General features: G+C 42.0%; 1 protein-coding gene across 1 annotated transcript in view; it reads right to left on the bottom strand.

Annotated features, from left to right (window-relative positions):
- The window catches only part of LOC122792701 (germinal-center associated nuclear protein-like), a 1,487,771-nt gene that overhangs the window by 702,802 nt on the left and 766,724 nt on the right, over window positions 1-18,245 (bottom strand). The window contains exon 13 of the mRNA XM_044060286.1: window positions 17,584-17,768. Coding sequence (XP_043916221.1) covers window positions 17,584-17,768 — 185 coding nt within the window. The remainder of the gene's footprint in view (window positions 1-17,583; window positions 17,769-18,245) is intronic.

An 18,245-nucleotide genomic window follows, 5' to 3' on the forward strand; every position in this document is an offset into this window, starting at 1 on the left:
TGCAATTATTATAAAAAGTTTTTAAAATATTTAAAAGTATTAAATTATATACATATGCCTAATTTGACATACAGTATGTATGTACATTATTCATTATTATTAATAATAGTTTTAAATGATTTTTAATAGGCTTTTATAGTCATTTTATGTAAATATATATTATAGAAATATCATATTAAAAAGCATTAGATAGAATTATAAATTGTTAGGTTGTGGAATGTTTAGAATACAATGTTAATGAATGTTTATGAATGTTTTGGTATTGCTACAGGGTTTAGAACATTTAGTTACACTAGCACTTTAATTCTTAACTGATGGTTGCTTTGGTGCCAAAAAGTTTTTAAAATTAAGTACAGTCAATGAATGAATTGTTCTGAAGAAGTCTGCTTGTACAGATGAAAGCGCTTAACTAGATGTATTTGGAAGTTTTTTTGCTTGCAGTGCGTTTCATTAAATACCTTGTCTTCCTAGTTCGAGTCGTGTTCACCCACTGCTTTATTTTACATTATATAGACGGTTGGTAGCCGTCTAGCAGGATGCATTTAAGGTGTTGTTCTTGTTCTCGTTTTTGGATATTCAACAGTCTCATGGAAAGGTAATGTCTCACATGGAGATTCAGATATCATGCTCTCCTCAGAGTCTGAATCAGAAATCTGAGAAGAAAAACCTGCATCTGTCCCATCGTCAGATCACGTTTCTCTACACATGCAGAATCCTGAATCTGTTCGTGAAAAGAGGAATACTGCTCCCCCCTGTTTTTCAGAAACCACCTTGTAAGAAGAGCCAACAGCCTGTATAAGACCCTGAGCTAGCTCTAACACACTACTCTTGGTCACAGAAATTGGGGCAGGAGAAGATGCAAGTTTAGTTTTCTGTTTCTTTTTGACATGAAAATTGGGGCAAAATTTTTATTAATGGCAGTAACAGATTCCCCTGATAGGGTCACAATATTCTGACTTAGCAGAGGCACATTCCCTACCCTTTCTCCCAAGACAAAGAAAAGTGTCTCTCCCTTGTTCACTGAGGGGATCTCAATAGGGCAAAGGATGTGGTTGAAACCACATTTGTCCACAGAAGATTAACCACCTGTGGCTGAGGCAAATTGCTAGTCTGCTGTCATGGCAGTGGCTATTCAGTTAACTTTCTTTTTTTGGCTGGAAGAAGGACTGGTAGTTTGTCAAAAGTCAAACCAAGAATGGTCATTCTTTTATGAGTAAGCTAAGCAACACAAGTTTATAAAACTTGAAAGTATTTAAAAGTACTTTTTTCCCACTAAAAACAAAGTAAAAAGCACTTGCCAGCCCCAAAAAGTAAATGAAACAGTTTCTCCACAGAAAATGTAGTTCTGTACTGTTTATAACAACTTTTAAACTGAGGGAAACAAAAGTTCACTCTCCTCTAAAAGTACAGAAAAGTCACATGACAGTCCAGAAAAACATTTTCTTACCAGAAAAGAAAGTTTACACAATATATATTATTACTACGGACGTTTTTTTCCCAAAGGGAACTTCTCTCCCCAGCAACAGAATAGCACAAGCAGACAATCGATCCTTGAAAGCCCAGAGATGAGCCCTCTCATCGGCTACAGGAAAGCTCTGAAAGCCTTGGCGCCCAAACCTGTGTTTTAGCCAGCTCAACTTGAGTTGCCTAATGGTTTGAGGCATATGGATGGTGTCCAGAAGCTTTGGAAGCTAGCCGGCTGTGATATCCTTGGCAGGATATAATCCATATAGCTTAAGCCACTGCAGCAGTGATGAATATGATCATCACATCTTCCTCTTACTAAGAAAGACTACTATACCCCATTCTTAGCAGTGACGTCGTTTTTTTTTCTCTCTCAGCAAAGGTGGCTGCTTTCCATACAGTGAATCCAAAAGTACATAGGTAAAAGTGTATAAATCCTACATGCTAAGCGGTGAACTGTGCATCTAAAGTTGCTCGCACTCCATCACCAAACCATCAGTTGCTGTGAGGGTCTCGGAAGTGTGTACAGTCATGCAAGAACTTACCTGTGCAATTAGATCACTGTTGCAGTCTTCACTATGTGCAAGTATCCTGTAAATCGCATCATGTGTCCTATGTCCAACTAGCATACAAAGCTTCTCCAAAAGCAACCCAAGCAGGAGAAAGTACACTTGTGTACACTCACCATAAATGTAGATGTTTGAGTGTGTTCACTGCTGCAGTCCTAACCATTGGGGTTATCCATGCTGTGGTAGCCCTCAGTCAGTCTGAATACCAGAGCCAAGGTTTTGTGAATCGGCTGCTGTCGCTTGCTGGCTGAAGTCAGGTCGTCCGAGCTATAATGGAGAGCAGGCAATGCCATTACCTCAGTTTTTCTTGCCTTAACCAACCAAAGAAGTCCAATTTTAATAATTATTAGTAGTCCAGAGATATACGTCTCTCTAAGGAAAGCAAATATCGGGGGGGGGGCATCACTGGGACAGTGAGCACACTTGAACATCTACATTTATAGTGAGTGTGCACAACTGTACTATGTTCTTTGTGTTTCACTGCTGCAGTCCTAACCATTGGGAATATTCCCAAAGCTGAGGAGAAGGGTGGAAGGTTAACAGAAACTTAAGATTGGGTGAGCATGCCCTGTACAATTGCAGAGGCAAACCCAGCCCTAGCTTTTGAGAGGGTCTATATTACAAAAGCGAAAAACCCTATGCTCGAATACCAAAACATTTGCCCCTATACCACGAAAATCCCAAACACACTAAACAGTGAAAAAAAAAAAAAAAAAAAAAAAAAAATCGAACCGTCATAGTCGGCCAACCCCACCACCAGCTATATACTACCTACCCAAATAAAATAAATAAACCACATAAATACACTCACCAAACCCTACTTCTAACCTAAAGTAAAGCACAAAACCCTACTAATAACCTTACACTATACCCCACATACACAACTAACTATGCACTATCCTTAACCCCTCCCTAACCCTAAGGTCCGTAACTACCACACACGTCCCCTACAGACATACATCCAAACAAAACAAATAATCCACATACATACATTTAACAAAACCCCATATACAAAACTATCTACGCACTATCCTTAACCCCTCCCTAACCCTAAGGTCCGTAACTACCGCACACTCCCCCTACAAAAATATACACAAACAAAATAAATAACCTACATACATACATTTAACAAAACCCTACCTCTAACCCTACACTAAATCTAACATACATTACTTATCTAAGCACTTACCTTAACCCGCACCCTATCCTAGACTCCGTAACTATCCAACACTTACCTTATGCAGCTAATCCACAGATGGGCCAACCATGGAAATTCGATATTTCCATTTTTGCGTTTTTTGACTTTCGCTCCAAGTCCACTTCGTGCTATACGGTTCGACGTTTACATATTCGCGTAAACGTCTTTTCTTTTTCCTAATATAGACCCGCTTTTGAGAATAGGTTCAGATGGTAATGTTTGGTGAAGATGTGGACTGAAGTCCATGTGGCAGCTTCCAGGATTTCCTTGGTGGGTACCCCTCTAAGGAATGCTGTGGAAGTAGAGGTTGCCCTAGTGGAATGGATTCCGATGGTCCTCGTGAGTGGTTTTCCATGCAAGGAGTAGCAAAATTGAATGCAGTGTGATATGCATTTGAAAATGGTCTGTTTGGATGTTGTTTTCCCCTGTGGCCCTGTTTTAAAGCTGACCAAGAGCTGGTCAGTTTTCCTGAAGGTCTTTGTATGATCCAGATAAAATCTGAGTTGCCTGGGCACATCAAAAGAATGAAGTATCTTTTCCCCCATGTTCGGAGGGTTAGGGAAGAAGGTGGGGCAGGTGGATGGTCTGGTTGAGGGTAACATCCGAAACCACCTTTGGCATGAAGGAGATTGGCTCTTACGGAGACACTGTCTGCATGGAAGATGATAAATGGCTCAATGGCCATTAAAGCCTTGAAGCTCTGACAAGCTCCTGGCTGAAGTAATAGCCAGGAGAAAGGCAGTCTTCCAAGAGAAGTACTTAAGTTCTGAGGATGCTGGAGGCTCGAAGGGAGGCAGAGTAAGCTTTTATAAAACATAGTTCAGGTCCCAGGCTGGGATGAGCTGTCTTCTGGGAGGCCTGATATTACAGGCTGTAAGGAATTGTTTGATAAGAGGGTGGGAGAACAATGGCTGTTCTGTATCAGTGTGCCGAGATGGCACAGGCATGGATCTTTATGGAGGAGGAGAAGGAGAAACCCTTATTAAGGAGCTCAGCAAGATAATCTAGAATAAGAGGAATGGAGGACAGATGTATGTCTGCCCCCTTGCACTGGCTCCAGGAGCAGAATATTTTCCATTTTCCAGCGTAAGATTTTCTGGTGCTGGGCCTTCTGGCTTTCGTGATGATGTTAAGGACTTGCTTGCTTAACATGGATTCCTTATTGGTTTTGGTAGAATAAGCCATGCTGAGAGCTTGGGTGTCTGAAGGTCTGGGTGCAGCATTGCCCCCCCCCCCCGGGATACCAGGTGAGGCATCAGAGATTGCAGCCAGGGGGCTGGTGAGATAGGTTGCGCAGCAGTGGGCATCAATACTGCCTGGGCCAATCTGGGGCAATGAGTATTGCTCTTGGTTTTTTCTCCCTTATCTTGATTAGTACTGTTGGAATGAGAGGTAGAGGTGGGAATGCATACACAAAAAGTGTATTCCAAGGGAGGGTCAGGGCATCAACCTTCCAGGCCAGGTGATGGTACTCCCTGGTGTAGAATTTCTGTACTTGGTGATTTAAATGAGAGGCAAAGAGGTCCACCTGGGGCGTCACCCCAAGTGTGGGTAATTTGCAGAAAAATGTCTCTGTGGATTTACCATTCATGTGGGTCCAGCAGGTTTCTGCTTAGGTGGTCTGCCAGGGTGTTGTTGATGCCTGGTAGGTATTGGGCTATAAGATGTAGTCCCATGGATTAGGCTGTTAGCCAAAGGTTCATGGCTAGTCTGCACAGGGGGTAAGATCGAGTCCCTCCCTGTTTGATGTACAACATGACTGTGGTGTTGTCTGTTTTTATGAGAAGAACCCCTGGTTTGCGGTATGGCTTGAAGGATGCCAGAGCATTTTGTACTGCTATAATTTCCTTTTGTTTGATGTGCAAGGGTAGTATTTCTGTATCCCAGAGACCTTGGGTGCATCTGCTTTCTAGGTGGGCGGCCCCAGGCTATGTGCGAAGCATCTGTAGTTATGGTCTGGTCTGATGGACTAAGGGTGAATGGAAGTCCCTTGTTCAGAGTACAGGCCTGGGCCCAACAGAAGAACTCTGATCATATGCAAGAGATCACAGGCAGGGAGATGTCCAGAGGGTGAGTGTTAATTTTCCTCATGTGTAGTCTGGCCAGAGGTACTAGGAGGATGGATGAGGCCATGTACCCTAGAGGTTGTAGGAACTTCCTGACAGAAACCTGAGTTTGGGAGGCCACAGTAGTGAAGTATTTTGGTAGGAAACTTTGTTTTTCTGGGGACAGAAAGGCCATTTGCTTTTCTGTGTCCAGTAAGGTTCCCAGAAATATGATTTTCCTGGTAGATGTCTGTTTTGATTTCCTTTTGTTGACAGTGAACCCCAGAGAGGTAAGTAAGGTTTTTACAAATGAGTGGTGCTGCAGGAGCAGTTCCTTGTAGTCTGCCTGGATGAGACAGTTGTCCAGGTAAGGGAAAAATCTCTACATTGTTTTGCCTGCAAAAGGCAATGGCTGGAGCTAGACATCTGGTGAATACCCTGGGAGCAGTAGATAAGCCAAAGGGCAAAGCGGAGAACTGAAAGTGTAGTCATCCTTCTCTGAGGCGCGGGAATTTTCTGCATGATTTCCTTATTGGGATGTGCAGGTAAGCATCCTTTAGGAATAAAGTGACCATCCAAGCTTTGTTTGGCAGCATTGGTAGAAGCTGTTGTTACGGTAAGCATTTTGAATTTTGGGATTACCAGGAAGGTTTTGAGAAAGGATACGTCCAGGATGGGACGTCAAGTCTCCTCTTTCCTGGGAACAAGGAATAAGTCTGAAATAGAATCCTTTTGCAACTTGTTCTGGAGGTACAGGTTCGATTGCCCCCTAGGGATATTAGGTTTTGCACTTGTTTTAGTGCTTCTGCCCACTGGTTTGGAAGTAGGTCTGGGTGCCCTCTTGAAGGTGGTAGTTCTTGGAAATTGAATCTGTAACCATGAGCAATGATTTTTAAGGCCCACTGATCGTTTGTTATAGAGTTCCAATTTTCTTTGCATAGAGATAGCCTTCCTCCTAGCTTTTGGTGTGGTGGAGGCAGGCAGAGATGGAAAAGGTAGTCATTGAGAGTTGTTTTCCATACAGGGTTGCTTTTGAACGCCCTGCTCTAGTGTTTGAGGGGGGCCACTGTTTTGTTCTTTGCTGGCCTTGAGTTTTAGTCCTGGTGGGTCTGTCCATACAGGTTTTGCCTTGTGCCTGCTTGTTTGGTGCAGGAAAGGACCAGTGTTTAGAGGGAAAATTTCTGCAGAACCTAGGAGGTTGTACTTGAAGAAAATATTTAATAGTCTGCATCGACTTTGCTTTGTCTACCACCTTTTTAAGTACCCCTTCAGTTTTCTGTCCGAACAAGCAGTCTTTGTCAAGATGTGCATCCATGATTTTAGCTTTGTCCGAACAAGCAGCTTTGTCAAGAGGTGCATCCATGATTTTAGCTTTGACATGATCAGGAAGAGGTTGTTCCTTCAGCCATGCATGTCTTCTGATAATAGATCCTGTCACTGCTGCCCTGCTAGAAGCTTCTATGGTGTCAAACCCACAGTGCAAGGAGTGCTTTGCCACCTGAGATGAAGAGTGCAATAATTCTATCTCTTTAATGTCTGCAAAATCTGGAAAAGCAGAAATTTTTCTGTTTCAAAAGTTCCAAAGTCTGCTGTTGATATTTTAACATAAGAAAAGTACAGTTTTGTACCTACCATAAATGTAGATAGGATCATCATTGCTGCAGTCCTAACCATTGGGTGATAGTCCGCTGTCCAGTCGGGCCCGAATATAAAAGTATGTGGCTGGGTCAGTCAAGGCGCATTTGATATATCAGGGGCAGGGTACTAATCCACGCGCATGACCCACGCCATATCCTCAGTCTTGCCCCAGATGTCAGAAGTCAAGAAGACCTAAAAGACAAGGCCCAAAACAAAAAAAACCCACCAAAAAACATACAAATGTATAATATATATATACAAGAATATAGCCACCACCCATATACACACCCACACACCACTAGGGAGGGACACAGAGAGGAAGGGTAGGAGATCATCGAACATCTACATTTATGGTAGGTACAAACTGGTAGGTATCTTTCTGTCACATTCTTCTTGCCATTCCTCATTTTGGGTAGAATCCCAAAGCAGAGAATCCAAAAGGCTAAGGGGAGGGGCTGGGAAAATCAAAGGAAGCAACATGCTGTAAACAAATAGCTAAAATAGCAAAACAGTAGAGAGAGGAAGAGAGAGGGAGGTAGAGGAAGAGGGATGAGAGAAAGAAAGTACTTTCTGAACTCCCTCTAAAAGCCCCCACAAAATATAAATGCCCACCCTTAGAAATGCTGTTGAAAAGTGGAAGATGAGCAATGTGTGGAATAATGAGCTTGCATCCTGGGATCTGATTGCCATGATAATAATAAAAAAAAAAAATGCCAATCCTTAGACACAGAGAAAGTAGACAGACACAGGCCTGCCCTGAGAAGAAACAAGCAAAAAAAGGACAACAACTGCTGCTGCTGCTGAGTCAGAAATCCCTAATAGTGCTAACTGCATATGCGTAACATCTAAATCTAAAGGTAAATCTTTTTCTCCTTGTTTTGGGATCTGCATTTGAAAGCATAGATAATGTTTGGTTTAATAAACCACCCACACCAAAGCCCACCTAGAAACCACCTGAAGCATAAAGTAAAGGATTGATGCGCTTATGGGAAAATCAAAAAGGGCTCTACTGCCATAAGGCCCTGCCTGGGCCTGCAACTCAGAAACCCTTAATGCAATCTTAAAGAAAAACAAAAAGCAGTCAGTTATGACAGTATTTTTTAAAGGCGCAGCAGTAGGTTGAGAGTCTTTTTTTTTGTAAATTGAGATCCCAAGCAGGAGTAGGAGGTCCCAAGACATGGGGGGTCTTCTCTGCTTTGCCTCTAAGAAACTGCTTGAACAAAGGATGGGTAAAATAATGGTGGGTCACAATCATAGTGGGCAGCATGAATCTTAATGGATGAGGACAAATGAAGGAGAAATCTACAAACAAATATTGACCAACCTTTGTATTTGTCAAATTAGACACATTCAAGGCTGCACTCCTCTATGCTCAAAAATCTCTTCCAAATAAAAATAAAATCCTTTCCATCTTTCCCATTTTCCTTTTTGACACTTTTCTTTGTGGCTTATAACTTGTTTCTTAAAACTTGTGATTTAAAGTTGAGACCTGCTGTGTTTCAAAACAGAATATGCAAGGCTGAAGAGAGAAGAGAGGAAGTGATGAATTGAGCAGGTGACCGCGCTTCTGAGGTAACAGGTGTGTGTAAAGGCCATGGGAGGAGAAGAGGCCTTACCAGACTCTGGGCTAGTGGTACCAGTGAGGCCGAGGCCAATCTGGAGCTCATAAAAAATCATCTGGTCTTGTCTTGTCTGTCTTTACCTTGCCTTGGGAGAAGAGGCAGGAAAGAGGTGGCAGAGAGAAAAGGCATCACTTTGAAAATTTTTCAAGTCCACTTTCCAAGCTTGAATGAAATTTTAGTGTTTGTGCAAAACTTTGGGGAAAGGCCAGCTTGCAATTTAGTGGAGAAGGAGCTTCCCCATGACACTGTCAATTTCATCTATGTCATACAACCCCAGATCCAGTTTTATTCATGAAGCCATGATTATAGGGATTCCACTCATTAGCTAAGGGATGATTGTGCTCCCGGCAGAAACCTTGCCTGAAAAGAAGCCTGAAGAAAACCTTGCAAAGCCCATAAAAGTCTCCCATAAAATCATTGCTAAAAATCATAGCAATGCCTAGATTGTTTGTTGATGTACTTCATGACATTTGTGTTGTCTGTGACATGTGTTCAGTTGTTACAGGAGAAACTAAGCCAAAAAGCCATTAATGCAATGAAGCCTGCAAACAAAACTCTGATGTTGATATCTAGATGCTGTAGGTCTTGGTAGATGCTTGTATCCATTGTGTCCCACTTTGTGTTCCCAATAGACTTTTCCCACTAATGAATCGAGGCATCTGGCATCTTTCTGCTAATACGGGGCTCTCTCTGACTCAAATTCGACTTGAATGTCAAGAGTTCCTTGTTTAAGTGCAATGGGTGAATTCCTTTTGATTCTTTTGATATTTTTTGAATATTTGTTCAAAGTCCCCTTCCTAGCAGTGCTGTGTCCACAGTCCACGGGAACACAGCTCTCATGCTAACCTTGGCAGTTTGAAGGACCAGTCCACCAGCCATTAAGATCACCATTGAAGTCCTGGAGACCTAGTCTCCAGCCCGAACTGAAGAGATAGTTGATGGAAGCATGATGATTGGGACTGGTAAGATTCTTTTGTAAAACGGGTTCAAAGCTGCTCTGGGTCTCAGTGAGACCTGGACTGCACTGCATGTCTTGAGAGAAACTAGACTGAACTTTATTTCTAGATTCGAATACTCCAACACCATCTTAGCACTGCTTCCTTGACATCAGCAGCTGTGAGCCTTTCCTTCTTTTGAGAAGGTCTTCTTTTCAGTCGCAGTAAGGAGGCGCCTGAGCCATTGAGATTCCTTTTGAATTGGAAGTAAAGCCAAACTGCAGCCAAGACTAGGCAGTCTGATAACTCTGAAGCAATGCAGAGAAGATAGATACTTCCCAATGCAGTCTTATAGGCACATCCAGCTGAGCTGAGTTAGATAGGCACCATAAGGTAATCTTTGCTTTAAGGCATGAAGGTATTACCAATTGAGATCTCCCAGAGGTAAAAGCTGTTGTAACGCCAACATCTTGAACTTGGGAATGAATCAGTTTATCTTGAACTAGAATATTTAGATAAGTGTTGAGGATAGATAAATTGGGCCCCTTTCTGGTACTGCCGGAAATAAAATCCCCTGGCCAGGAACAACAGGCGAAGAAAAAATAGCTGCTCCTTTCCTGTTGTGGAGGGAACTGAATGGCCCCCTTTTTCTGGGGCAAAAATTTATGGAAATAAAGCTGTTTTCTGGCAGAATGAAAACATACCTGTATCCTTTGAATGAGGGCAAATTATATGGATGAAAAAGACAACTGTGGTGATCCATATCCAAGATTTCATCTGTTTAGAGTGAAGAGATTCCAAAATTTCTTTGAGAAGGAGGGTCTCTTCCTCTGAAAAGGAGCTGCCAGATGTCTGAGTCATTGGGTCTGAAAAACCCTGCCTGGGTCAACCCCTGTCTCACAAGGTACCTGCCCTGCCCCTACCCCTCTGAGGGGGTGCATAAACAGATGAGTCTAAGGCTACCTACCTAACTAGGAGTACGCTGGCACTGCTACCCAAACTGGGGTCTTAAATAGGATATGTAGACTTCCCCATGTAGGCCAATTTCTACTCTAACAAAAGGCATTCTTTTACAAATGTAATAGATTTTTTAAAGTCTAGCTTTTAACTAACTTTGCCTTATCATTTCCCTACAAAGTGAACCCACAAGAACAGAAGACTGTAAAGAAATTCCATCAGGGCACAAGGCATGCTAATCGCTGAACAGAAATGCTTCAGCCAGGCAAGAAGAGAAGAACACTCTAGTAGCATGCCTACGAGGGAGCCTGCACAGTTCCAAACACATCAATCAAACAATGCAAGACTTTACAGATCATTTTGATACTAAAGCATCCACCTTAGAATTCTTCTAGCGGAGTATTCAAAAAGCATCCACCTTAGATTTTTGTGAAGAAGCTTAAGATTTTTTTGTTTAGCATGTGAAACTGACAATTCAAATATCTCAGCTCTCATGGCTTTAGTGGAAGAAAAGCCCTTTTTCCACAGCCACAGAGAAACAGCCTTTTGCAGACCTGGAAGTGGGTTTGACATTTTTGAGAGACACAGGCCTAGGTAGCCTTTAGACCCTTAAACAGGGGCGGGAGGGCAGGTAAAACAGTATGAGCATGCCTCTCTTTAAACAGGCACCCCTACGTGCAAATCAGGAGGGAGGCAAGGAGGAGGCAAAGAGGAGGCATTCCAGGAAACAATCTCAAAATAATTCAACACACACATTTTCACCAGAGGTATAAGTGCCTTCCTCTAAATAAAAGAAAGCTGGCCTTCCTGAAATCAGGTAATCTTGGCCTTCCCATTTAAAGTGCTTTCCTCTCAAAATCATCCCGGATGGGAGAAAGGAATCTCTGAAATGCTCCTGAGAAGCTGAGGGAGAAGACTCAGGTCAGGACGAATCAACTCAGGATCAGAATAACTAGGATCCTCACAGCAAGTCTTCAGAGGCCTCTAGAAGGCCTCTAACAATATCTCAAACTGGAAGCAACCATAGGTAGGCATATGACTCTCAGGCAAAGAGCCTCATAGTAATCAAATTCATAGTAATGCTAAACTTATACCGGCTGCCTAGAAAAGGAAAACACAGTTGAAGGGAAAGCTCCTGAGCCTTGTTGGCCTAAACTGAAAGTACCTGGATTCTCCCTCAGAAGGAGAACTGACCTGTAACAAACTTGAGGCACTGGTTACCTCTGAGCTCACTCTGCTGGCCCCCTCCTCAGGAGGGCACATCCTGTAACAGCAAATCCTCTGAAGTCTGTGCTGGGACTACTCTTTCTAAGAAACTCCTTGGCTCCCGCAGGCAACCCTAAAGAACCGGCGTCCGGACCTGCGTTTACAAACCCTAGGCTTTGCTGTTTTGTCCTTCTTTTAATTCCGAAACTGTGGAAATTCTAGCCTCTAGCAGCAAAGCTGAATTGGGTTGCTCCTAAGCACTAACCTGGCATAGTCGTTAACACTTCTTAAAGAATCGTTTGTTAAATCTAGCACAGAAAATGGCAAAGGTATCTTAGCTGTACTCAGGACAAGGTATATAGGTCCACAAAGTAAACGAAAATCCCCAGGTATCTGCTTCCCAAAATACACACCTTCACAGAGTACCAATGCGTTTTGATAGACTGCAAGAACTAAAACAAAATTTTTCAACTTTCCACCAACGCCAAAACGGTCTCAAACTGCGACTTTTAAATTTCAAAATGCTGAAACCTTTTCATAAAGAAACTTCTGCGCCCTAATGCTCCTGCATAAAGCAATGTGATATGGACCATGTCTGACAGTTGAGAGCCCTTATAGTTAAAGTTGCAGAGGTATATACTTTTTTACCCCATCTGTCCAGGGCCCTGGATTTTTTGTATGAGGAAGTAGGATTCTTTGCAGAGGTAGCCTTAACTCCCTTGGATCCCTGAGTAATCACCTCAGGATCTGCTATAGGATTTTGGTAGAGGAATTTATGAGTCTTGTACCCTGTAGTATCTGTCAGGTTTTCTGGGGACAGGTGGAAGGGTGTCAGGGGTAAGGTTGGATTCTTGGCAAACATCATCTACCACCTCTAAGATGGGTGGGATGGCTAGAGGCCTGTGCTGGGGTAGGTCCAGAAACTTTCTCAGCCTTTTCTTGGATTGAGGGAAATCCGTTGATTCCCATTAGTAGTGTTCCCTGAGGGTGTGGAGGGTTTCCCCAAAGGAAATGTCTTTTGGGAGGTGATGCAGAAGGAATAGATTCTTCTGCATCTGAATCTTCATAGGCAGTAAGAGGATTGTCCTCTTCAAAAACAGAGGAGTCAGATCTCTGAGCCTAGATCCAATCAGATGTCTGGAGAAGGTTCCCTGATGTGGCCTGATTATCCAGGATGAAAGTGATGAGATCCTCCGCCATTTTAAGCATTCTAGTTTGAAGAGGGAGAGGAGTAGTGGAATGGAGACTTTTTGCTGTTTTCTTTGGAGTAGCTCTAAGTCTGGCCTGAAGAGTATCCCTCTGTGCTATCGGTGTGTTAGTTGGAAGAGTGGGAGAAGGTGCTGAAATGAATTCCGAAGTGCAAGTGGTATCCTCAGAAGCCGGTGCCTGCATAGGGGCTCCAGACCCAACCGAGGCATTGAAAGATGAAGGCTCTTTAGACAATGCAGTTTTCTGCGGCATACAGGACTCCGAAATGTCTCAGTAGAGACCTGCGAAGTAATCAAGTCGGGCATCAGGGTCTGCAAAAGCACCTCACTGAATTCCGAAGAGCTGATGACTCTTTTAGTGGTGGTGTTGTCGGAAGGCTTGGCCTTATGCAATCTGTCTCTATCCTTATCTTTACATTTTTTCAGAAGATCTGCAGTTTGCTGGCTGCCTGATGCCATATCAGCAATCGGAAACGAAGACGAAAATATGTGGCTACAAACAGAGCGCTACGATGAAAAGTTCTTGTGTTAAAGAGGGCACAGAACTGACAGTGGGGTACGTCATGATCTGGGGCCTATGCAAGTGAAACAGTAAAAATGGAAGTCTCGGTGTGGTATTTGCTTTCCACAGGAGAGACAGTTATTGACTTTTTCAGACAATGGTTAGTGCAAGAAAAAGGAAGGATCCCCAATGGGGGTACTTAGCTTTAAACGTTTTCAGCTGAAGTTCGAAATATGGAAACAACCGACTGGCACTGTTGCAAATTGCTTCTGCTACGGGCTCCACGGCAAGAAAGACTGCAGTAATGGCGTCGCCTGATCTCCTTTACAGCTCGGATGACCTGACATCAGCCAGCAAGCGACAGCAGTCGTCGCACAAAACCTTGACTCTGGTATTCAAACCGATTGAGGGCTACCACAGCATGGATAACCCCAATGGTTAGGACTGCAGTAGTTAAACATGAAGAACATCAGAAAAATGTACATAAGGGATGTTGGCAGGCACCAAAATCTACAGAACGTTTTTGCCCCAGACCAAAAGGAAATCAAGATAACACATCTAGAAGAAGGGAAATGTAAATAAAGCCTACCTTGGCCTGGAAGGAAAAAAAGAAAAAAAAAAGTAAGATAAAGGAGGGGGGGGGGGGTAGGGGAGGGGGTGCCAATAGTGAAACAGCAATCTAATCTGACACCTACTATTGTGTTAAGTTCTTATACAACTGTATTACATCCTTCCTTGATCACTAATGCAGTATTAATTACACATGGGAAGTCTCCCAAAGTTTCTTAGGAGTGCATGGGTGGAACACTAAACTGGACGTTGAACCAGAATTCCTTGAAGGACAGACTTGGCAAAAACAGTCCTTATCCTAAAAAAAAAAACATCAACTGCATACTGCTTAGTAAAAGTGTGAATGGAAGTCAAACTGGCTGCTTCTGAAATAGATCAGGCATCCAGACCCCCTAACAAAGACATCAGAAGAAGCTACAGATTATGTGGAATGAGCTTTTACCTGATTTGGAAGGCACTTCCCATGAAAGGAACAAAAAGAAAAATGAAAAGAAATGGTCAAGAAAATCCATCTGGTGATGGTTTGTTTTGAGACAGGGCAACCAAGTTCTTTATCCTGAAAGGAAATGCAGATTATCTAATAAATTTAGTTTTGTCAAGACAGAATGAGTTGTCTATGAAGGTCTAATGAATGCAAAAGTTCTTCTTTCCTGTTGTGAGGAATGGGAAAGGAAGGCAGGCATATTTACAGACTGGTTTAGAGATATTTCATTGACAATGAAATGGCATAAAATAATGGTTAGTCCTAAGGGATGCCTTATCTTTGTGAAAAATTATAAAAGGAAGAGAAGCCATTAAGGCTTGAAATTCTGAGACTCTTCCACTGAAGCAAGGGCTACAAGCAAATCTATCTTCCAAGTACAACATTTTAGACAGGAAGATGAGACTGTTATGACAATATCTTGAGTTTTGGCACCATTAAGAAGGTGTTGGGGACTGACAAATCCAGAATGGGTTCCAGTTGTCCTTCTTTCTGGGAACCAAAGAAAGTCTTGAATAAAATCCCCTTTTCTCCTGGTTGACTGGAACTAGTTTTATAGTACCCTGAGAGAACTCCTCCTTCAGGATGGGCAAAAACATGCATTCTTGGTTTTGGGATGCTTGCGGAACTCTGAAATGGGCTGAAGGAAGAAGGCAAGTCAGACGACAGCCTTTCTTTACAATGTTGAGGGCCCGTTTGGCTGAAGTTATCAGTATTTATACAAGAGTAAGAGAAAGTATTCTTGCTAGAGGCAGAAGTGAAAGACCCAGGTGTGTGTGTGTGTGTGTGTGTTCTGAATGGGGATGGAAGGCAATTACAAACTGGTTGAATTGTCTGGACAGGAACTCTCAGGTAATTTAAAAAATAGTTTTGATTTGTCCTGGAACTTCTTTTTGGAGAACTGTTTACCTTTTGTTGGGGTTTCTGTACTCTGTTTCTTATAAAAAAAACAAAAAAAAGCATGTGTGTGTGTGAGGGCCTCAGAAGTACAGTTCATCTACAGTTTAAACATGCATTTATTTTTTTTGTGCCTAAAATCCTGCATAATTTTACTAACCTCCAGCAGGTTTTTAAAAATCTATAAGCATCAGGACCAAAGGGATTCTCCCTATCCACAGAGACATCTAATATCGTGATCATGACATCTTCTGGTGAAGATTGCTACCTTAACCAAGAATAAGGTCTTAAAACAGACCAAATATCAGCAGCTCTAGAAGATGGGACTGTGACACCACAACCACATTGAACCGAGTTGTCTAGCTACCTGGGTGGCAAAATTCAACAAAGGCAGCAAATAGTTCACATTGTCTGACTCAAACATGTCTGGCAACAATTTATTAACATTTCTAAAATGGATAAAATTATATATTATGTGGGTTTGGCAGTTTATGGCATGGAAAGAAAGTGCACCTGAAGTGTACACCTTCTTTTCATACATATCCATAGCCCTATCATCTTTATCACTGGGCAAGGTACTTGAAAAAGAAAAATCTTGATAGAATCTAGAAAAGTCACTGTAGGATCTGAAAAAAGAACCTCATAAAACATATCAGTTTTTTCTTTTTGGTGCTAGAGGTTGGGATTCTGGTTTCAAGGAAACTGTGTCACGGGTATCCTGTAAGTCGTCCAACACTGGTGATATGGCAGAAGACTTGAGAACTCGCAAATAAAAGTTGCAATACCTATTTTGCACATCAGACACCTGATTACTTGCTCACTGAAAGTGCTGTATTATTTATTTATTTATTTATTTTTTAGAACAGTGTCTCTGAAGGAAAATTCCTCTAAAGGATAGACACAATGTGAAATCATCTTCCTCGGATTCAACCACAACTGGGGAAAGGATCTGGGTGGAACATAGCAAAGAATTTACTTCAGATTCTGAATCTTCCTCCTCAGATGAGGAAAGTCTACCCCTCCCATGAGGGGAAGAAGAATAGGAAGAGAAAAATTAAGGGGGCTTCATGGACATGCTTGCCTTAAAAAGTCCTTGTGAAAAGTCATACCACTCCTTTTGCAGATTCAGAGGGGCAGAAGGGGCAAAAGAATAGGTATGCCTAGTCTTCTACTACTTTTTCCTTGGAATATCAATGTGTATAGGATCAGAACTCTGGCAAACGTCAAAAAAGGGTACCAAGAACAACTTCTCAGACCAAAATCTGTGAAATGCCCTCAGGCCCCTCAAAAATAATAAGTTATTGTTCTCCTTTCCTATCCAAAGTGGCTGGCTGATTGGTCAAGCAGGATGTGCTGCAAGGCTGCATCTTATTCACCTCCAATAGGGTTTTGACAGCTGAAAATACTGGAAGTACAAGGGCTCATTTAGCATTACAGCAGAGAGGCTCAGGTCAAACAAGATAACAGAAGCTTCAGGCTTTGATTTTTTTAAGCTTTTTCTATGGCTGCCAAGGGACATCTCACTGGGAAGACTCTGAGGCCATTCTACCCCATGCACACTTCAAGTTTTTTGATTTTCTAAGATGCCGAGGGAAGATAAATGGCTCCTTAAAGTATTAGGAATGAATAATTGACAAATTGGAGTATTCCTTATAGCTGTGACTAGATCCTAAGCAGTATAAGCATTTATTGTGTTAATCTTCATATGTTATCTGCCTCCTACAGTCAAATTTATCCCTCTTACTCGACATGAAAAAGGTAATATTTTAGTAAAAAAATTAAGGTAAGAGGAAGGTTCCCCAATGCGGACACTTATCTTCCCCACTTGCAATGGAAATTGTCACTTGCCATACAGCTGACAGACTGAAGTAAAAGAGAAGTTTCACTGTTTAAGTGGGCTTCAAGAACGTTCTTAAAGTTTTGGTGCCCGTACATCTCTCATCTCTTATGTGCCACTTTGTTTTCTTAATCTTGGATCATATACTGAAGCAAGAAGAAGGGACCCAATCTTTGTTATGGTGGCTAGAACTACGGTATACTTGCCAGAATACTTACCATATGTAATGCTGACGGAGATCAAAGTCAGACATCAGGACCTTCCTAACACTGACCAAGAGAGAGCTAGCATATCTAACACTGCTGTCAAGGTTGCATACAATGATTATCGACCCATAAACTTAATGCTGTTAGTAAACAACAGGATTACAAAGCTAAAATAAAGCAGAATAAAAAGTACTACAGTAATGGACTCCGGGAAAGAAAAATTGCTTGAAAATAACTCAACATCTTACCTCATCTGTATAAACAGGTGGGGGTGTTATAGGTTTTGGCTGTGATGATGGTTCAGTTGGTCTGATTGGCTGGAACAGATACTGTGCTGACTGCTGTACTACAGGTGAAGGCTGTACCTTAACAGGTGTTACCGAAGTTTCTGGCCATTGCTCTTTCTTTTCTTGCTGCCCTACAAGAGGTGGAGCTAAGAAAAGAAACCAGGGAAAGAATATCACAAATCATGTTTATTGCAAAAGCATGCTTTAAAGAAATCCTACAAGTACAACTTTAGAAGTGCTACCTGACATGCTTCCTCACTCCTGCATTTTGTTTTTCACAAGTGGATACTGCATAAAAAAGATGTAAACAAACTAGACTGAAAAAGACATCTGACATTCCTGACAGTCATGTTTGAGAAGTCCCTGAAGGAAATCAGGGATACTTCTCTGCCTATTAGGGTGCAAACAGCTAACACTTTGCTGGATTATCAAACCAACAATAAAACTTAAGCACCCTGGTTTGCCTGCTTACATAATGAAACTTATGTGAAGCACTTCACCATACATTCATAATGAATTAACATACAAATACCATATAAAAACATTGCAACAATTCTGGGACTTACTTATACCTGCTGAATATTTCGACCTCTCCCTGAATTACTTTTATAGCTGCGTAAGCG

The sequence above is a fragment of the Protopterus annectens genome, chromosome 2.part0, assembly GCF_019279795.1.
Source record: "Protopterus annectens isolate FY-2018-M chromosome 2.part0, PAN1.0, whole genome shotgun sequence".
In the NCBI taxonomy this organism is placed as follows: Eukaryota; Metazoa; Chordata; order Ceratodontiformes; family Protopteridae; genus Protopterus; species Protopterus annectens.